At 61.5% G+C, this 5950-nt stretch overlaps 2 protein-coding genes across 2 annotated transcripts in view; one reads left to right on the top strand and one right to left on the bottom strand.

Annotated features, from left to right (window-relative positions):
• Nucleotides 1-895: 895 nt before the first annotated feature.
• On the top strand, nucleotides 896-2734 carry MNEG_0268 (hypothetical protein; the record flags this gene model as incomplete). The annotated part of the gene is made up of 5 exons (XM_014051241.1): nucleotides 896-1021; nucleotides 1391-1485; nucleotides 1782-1886; nucleotides 2232-2313; nucleotides 2648-2734. 5 exons carry the CDS (start codon nucleotides 896-898, stop codon nucleotides 2732-2734), a joined length of 495 nt encoding a protein of 164 aa, XP_013906695.1.
• Nucleotides 2735-4564: 1830 nt separating this feature from the next.
• Nucleotides 4565-5950, bottom strand: part of MNEG_0267 (hypothetical protein) — a gene marked incomplete at both ends in the record, with an annotated part of 5700 nt that continues 4314 nt past the window's right edge. Inside the window, 3 exons of the mRNA XM_014051240.1 lie at nucleotides 4565-5029; nucleotides 5407-5546; nucleotides 5827-5920. Of these exons, the coding sequence (XP_013906694.1) occupies nucleotides 4565-5029; nucleotides 5407-5546; nucleotides 5827-5920 (699 nt within the window). The remainder of the gene's footprint in view (nucleotides 5030-5406; nucleotides 5547-5826; nucleotides 5921-5950) is intronic.

Here is a 5950-nt window from a genome sequence, read left to right as displayed (position 1 = left end):
CCCGCAGACAGGGCTGCACGCGTTGACAAAAGTGCAGCCCCGCCCCTGCACCCCAGGAGTGGCGCCAGCCATCCTTCCCGTATGGCCAGTCACCTGCCGGGCAGTCGAGCCTTTTGGCTTCTCACCAGCGGGTACCTTTGAACTCTGCACTCTCACATTGGCAACTTCCCTTTACCCTCCTGCTGCAGGTTGGGCCCTGATTTCTTTGGGAAGGGCGTCCTTGTCATCGCCCTAGAGTGAGTGGCTGCCAGGCTGCCGCTTCTCAATTATGCTGACCGGCAAAAGTACATGGAGTGATCTGCACCCTGCCCGCCGCGGTGCGACGTGCGCTCCGACAGCCACAGCACACAGCGCACACAAGAGGATTTGCATCCTCACCGCCTGCCCCGTGATTGCAATCCCTCGCTACATTCTTTCAAACTACGCAGCGTCCTGGCCGGCTACTTTGCTGTGGGAGTACTCTTTGATTTGGTGGGTCTCTATCTCCAGGCGTCGACCTTGGCATGTCAACAGTGCATTAGACGTGCCCTGCTGCCCAAAAACCCCATTGCCCTCGGCGCCGATAGCGCCTTGGGACCCTTGCCACTGCCAATGCAACCTGAGTTTGCAGTTGTGGCCCTGCATTCGACTCGCAGGGGGACTTGCGAGTCGAATGCAGGGCCACAACTGCGTCTTCACGCAGAGCCAACACCCTCCGCCCCACCTCACCCCCTGACCCCTGACCCAGGGCTTCCTCCGACCCCCATTTCAGCCCCGACCCTTCTCAACCCCAAATCCATCCCAGACCCCTCCCACATCCCTGTTCACCCCACTCGACCTCAAACCCCCAATCCCCACCCAAACCGCCGCTCCGCCCCAGGCCACCCTTGTGGCTATCCTCACGACCACCGCCAAGATGGGCATGAGCGTGGACAGCTTCTACGCCGCCCTCAAGCGCGTCGCAGGGGAGACAGCGCAGCCGACGGGCATCGCGCTGGTGGACAAGGCGCAGGCAGCGGCCAACGCGATCAAGGTGTCGCAGGTGGGCGGACGCGTGCGCTGGCTTGGTGTTTGTACATGGAGTGTGCAGTCTCGATTATTTGTGTGTGTGTGAGAGAGAGACAGACAGACAGACAGACAGAGACAGAGTGTGCGTACGTGCGCGCGCGCACATGTTTGTGTGTGTGTGTGTGTGTGTGTGTGCGTGTGTGTGTCTGTGTGTGTGTGTGTGTGTGTGTGTGTGTGTGTGTGTGTGTGTGTGTGTGTGTGCACGCTTGGGTGCGTGCGTGCGTGCGTGCATGTGTCTGTATGCGCATTGCAGGCTCAAAGCCGGCACGGGGAGGTGTTGCCTGCATCGTGCTGATGTCATGCTGATGTCACCTTGACGATGTCCCCCCCCCCCTCCCCGCAGGCCCTGGACGCGATCGCCAAGATGCTGGACACCCCTGGGGGCGCCAAGGGCCAGGACACGCTGTCAAACCTGTCGGTGCTGCTCACACTCTCCAGGTGCGCGGGGGGGCGTCCTGCTGGGCATGCAATTCATGTGGTCTTGTGTGGGGGGGCTGGGGGAAGGAGAAGAGGCTGCTGCTTACAGCATCAAGCTGCGGGTCTGAGATGCGAGTGCCCGTGTGTCCTTTGCCCGTGTGCGCAGCCGGAAGGTTTCACGCGCTCAACTCGCCTGCGTGGCCTTTCGCCAGGCTGTGCCCACGCAGGACACTTCTTGATGCCCAATGCGTGTGCATGTTTTCAATCTCTGCCTCACTTCCGTCTCATTCCCTGATTCATGTACCCGCTCTCCTCAGGAGTGAGAAGCAGGGCTTTGATGCTTCCAAGCTGGGCATGAGCCAGTCAGAGGCATCTGACCTGGCCCTCAAGTTTGCAACTTACGACATCAACGACGACAGCAGGTGACAAGGGCGCTTGAGGTTAAGCCGGCACGGATCGACAGGTGTTTCATGGCTTGCCCTGCCGTCTGCCTTGTTGCTGCACCCAGACAGGCTGCCGTGCTGTCGGCCCTGATTGGGTATTGACTTCAATATTTCCTGCTACATTCAATATTGTGGAGGTGCAGGCTTACCACAAAAATGCGTTGCGCCACAGACATGTACATGATGACGATGTGAGGGGCAACAGCACGGGGGCAGGAGCACCCCTATCAGATCCGCGCGCACACCGCCGGCGTGTGTGTTGGTGCCCTCATTCGGGACCTGGGATGGCCCTCGCGCGTGCCCCGCCCGCCCACCTTGTGGCAGGCTGGACGCGTCCGAGGTTCGGTCAATGGCCGGGCAGCTGGGCATTGATCTGTCCCCAGAGGAGGCCAACGCGGCGCTCAAGGTGGGAACAGCAAATATCGTGTCTTCCGCATCCCTGGCTGAGCAGCTTTTCTCGTGTTACACAAGCGTCCAGGCTCCTCGTGTGTGTGGCATCGTCAAATTGCCGGACTGGTTGGCAGCCAAGACGACGACGAACCATGCAAAGCGCTTGCCAGGCACCAGCAGCAGCAGCCGCGCTCCTGCATACCACCGCCACTTTGGCTGCCTTCCACCCTCTTGCTGCCTGCATCCCCATCTCCCTGCCTGTGCTCCCGTAACGCTTATGCCACTTTTGTGATCTCGCCTGTGACAAGCTCAACATAACCTTGGATGTGCACCTCTCTAAATGACCACAGGCCATGGACCGCAACAGCGACGGCCTCATCGAGTTCTCAGAGTGGGCAGAATGGTACGCCGCCCGCAAAGGCAAGGTGCCCGCCTGATCACGCAAGCTCAGGCGTCCGTTAGTTGTGTTCAAGGTGCCGGCTGTGAGGCTTCCAATCAAGCCCCAGCCATCTGCTTGTGCATCTGCAAGATACACGCCTGCTGAGGTGTGGAGTTGAGAGACAACCGCCTGGTGTGGGGGGTGGGGGGGAAATGGTAATCTCTTTGCCAGCAAGGGAACGCGGCACCCTCTGCTGCAAAGCGTGCCATGATCGCTGCCATTGCGGCCATGGACTTGCTTTTGTTGCTGAGGGAAAGATACGGTATTCCGGGCAAACTCAACGCATGCAACGCCTTGTTTCGGGCATCAACAGACGAGTCTGGGTGCAAGGGTGCATTGCTGCTGCGCTGTGTAAAGCTCCTCGGCTAAAGCTCCTCAGCTTCATGAGATGAGCTGTGGCAAGCCGCCAGGAAACTGGATGTATCCATGGTCCGCTCAGCTAGTGGACAGCGGGCAAAGCGGCTGATGTAATCTAGTGGTTTACTTGCTTGCAGTAGAGGGGTTGTCAAGCAGCTGTACGACTCATTGTGACGGGCAGGAATTGAGCCGTCAAAGATGCGGCATCCTGGCAGGTTACAATCTTGGTGGGCGCACATACCTCTCGGCTGCTGCCAGCGAGACTGGTGATATGATGCACATATGAATAAGAAGACTGATACTTTGCAAGATCAACCAACCAGATCAGATCGCGATCAGATCTTCAATGTGTTGCCCCGGTGCAGGCGCTCTGGAGGTGTGTATGCTCGAAATCTTGCTGCAAGCAAGGACACGCGGCTGCGTCACAGCAATTCCGCAGCACCAAGCCCAAAAAGGATGCAGTGAATGCGGTCGGTGCACGTGACAGGCCGCCAAATACCAGATCCCTGGAACCAGAAGTACAAATCCAAAGATCAGGGTGCAGCATTGCATTCACGCGTGTGGCTCGGTGCTGCGGCAGCTTAAGCTGAGCCGCTGCCAGCAGGCGGGGCCCGCGCAGGGTTGCTGGGGAAGTGGTTCGGTTTCGTGGGCGCGGGGGGCCCCTTTTATTGGTGGTGCCGCCTCCGCATGCCAGGCAAGGCAAGAGAGGGATAGCCGGGCCGCTGCTGACTCAGCGCTGCCCTATGTGCAAGGCGGTCCTGTGCAAGGGAGCGACGTCGGTGCAAAACCGAGGGCTAACCGCGGCTCTCCCAAAGTTTGATGGGGGCCCCTGCACCAAACTTCAAAGCCCTGGCATTCGTTGTGGTTTAGAACCCAAGCACAGCCTAGGCGCAAACCAGACCCTAAATTAGAGGACCGAAACCAACAAGGTGCGTGCGCCCCCTTGGGTGAACAAGCTGATTGGGGGCGGGAGACGCTAGCGCGCAAAGGGCAAGCGCTGCGTCCGGCCGTTGGGAACAAAAGTGGTGTGCGATGCGCGTAGAGGGCCGGGACCAGGGCCAAGACCGCCGCGGCGCGCCGCGGCGCCCGCCAGCAGCAGCCACCACGGCGGCGCCGCGCCGCCGCCGCCAAGCGGGTGAATGCAGTGGTTCAGAGCATCTGCCTTCAGGCGCCTATCATACTAGCATCTCGAAATCAAATTTGTATGGCCGAGGTAGCCAGGCGGGACAAGAGAAGGGAGGGGGGCTGCGGCAGCGACAGTGCGCCGCCGCTCGAGAGTGGCGTCTCACGACGCCAATCGGGGCAGTCGATGTCTCGATGCTCTGGGGATGGCGGCGCGGCCGCGCGCCACTCTCCGCACAGGCACAGGAAGGCCTCCTCTGCAGAGCAGGGCGCAGAGCGCCGGATCGCCGAATCGCCAGATCACCACACAACAGATCAGCAGATCACCAGATCCCAGCCGTCCAGATCACTACGCCATAACCATCCACGGGATGTCCCCCGACACCCGCATCGTGACCGACCCCTTCGGCGGCACCCTGGCGATCACGTTTCGCGCCCCGTCCCCCGCCGTCGCCGCCGCCGCGCGCGAGTTCGCGGCGCCGCTCGCCGCGGCGCCGCCGGCGCCGTCGTCGATCAAGTCGACGCCCGGCCGCACAATCAGCGGCGCGCTGCACCACTGGCCGCCGGCGCCGGGCGCGCCCGCGGCTGTCAAAGTGACCGACTTGACCGCTTGGTCCTTCCTGCTCACCCCAAGAGAATACGACAGCTTGCAGTCGTCCCTTGACTGCCGCCGCACGTAGAGTTGACTGAGGTCGTCGAGTTTGACCGAGTCGACGGGCCAGTTGACGAACGACGTCAGCTGCGTCAGGACCGCCTCGGCCCACATCATGACCAGGCTGCCTGGGCCGCCACTGCCGGCAACACGCAGGTTCGCCTGGGAGGGAGGAGGCAGCGGATGTGGTGTTCGATGTTGGCCGTTGGACAGGAGTGTACCACTTCGGCCACGTTGAAAGCCCCCTGGTCACAGGGGCGGTCCGCATGCTGCGGGATCATGCTGGGAAAAACAAGGGGTTTAGGTTTCCCTTGCATTTGAACCTCGTTCCCTTCTCCCTGCCCGCACAAGCGCAACCTCGAAAAGTCCGAAGGTTTGCCGCGAGCGCCGCCAAGGCCAATGAGTGTGTGTGTGTGTGTGCGTGTGTGTGTAGGTGTGTGTGCATGCGCGTGCGTGTGTGTATGTGTGTGTATGTGTGCGTGTGTGTGTGTGTGTGTGTGTGTGTGTGTGTGTGTGTAAGCGCGCCTCTCGCCGCTGACCTGGTGGAACATGTGCCCGTCGTGCCTCAGGGCCAGCAGCGCGTCCTTCACCACGCGGTGCGCCTCGCTCTTCAGCAGCGCGTCGAACGACGCCGCCTTGGTCGCGGGCGGCGCGGCGGCGTTCCAGGTGTCCAGAGCCTCTGCAGGTTTTGGGTGGATGCGCGCGTGCATGCGTTTGAGGGGTCGGGGGGATTGCAGTTGTGATACGTGCGGGCGTGCGGGCAAGTTTTGTGAGTGGGTGTAACTTCCAGCATCAATGAGTGGGGATAATTCGCGGTGTCAGCATCGGAGGGGGTGCAAATGAGCCTCCGAGCAAAGACCTGCAGTTGCAAGCATCCTCTCTGGTGGAGCGGAGCGCAGCCGCTCAGCGGCAGGGCTGGAGGGCAGCGCCGCGCGGCGGCGGCGGCGGCGGCGGCGCACCCTGTATGGTGGAGGAGGTGAATGCGATCGCGGTGGACCAGCGCGGCATGATGGCCATCGCGGGGCCGCCGGGCGGGGGGTAGCCGTTGTTTGCCTGCGGCGGTGGAGGAGGGGAGATGTGGGG

Source organism: Monoraphidium neglectum (genome assembly GCF_000611645.1).
Source record: "Monoraphidium neglectum strain SAG 48.87 unplaced genomic scaffold scaffold00019, whole genome shotgun sequence".
NCBI lineage: Eukaryota > Viridiplantae > Chlorophyta > Chlorophyceae > Sphaeropleales > Selenastraceae > Monoraphidium > Monoraphidium neglectum.
Note: the sequence above shows the minus strand (reverse complement) of the source record. Positions and strands in the feature narration are given on the sequence as shown.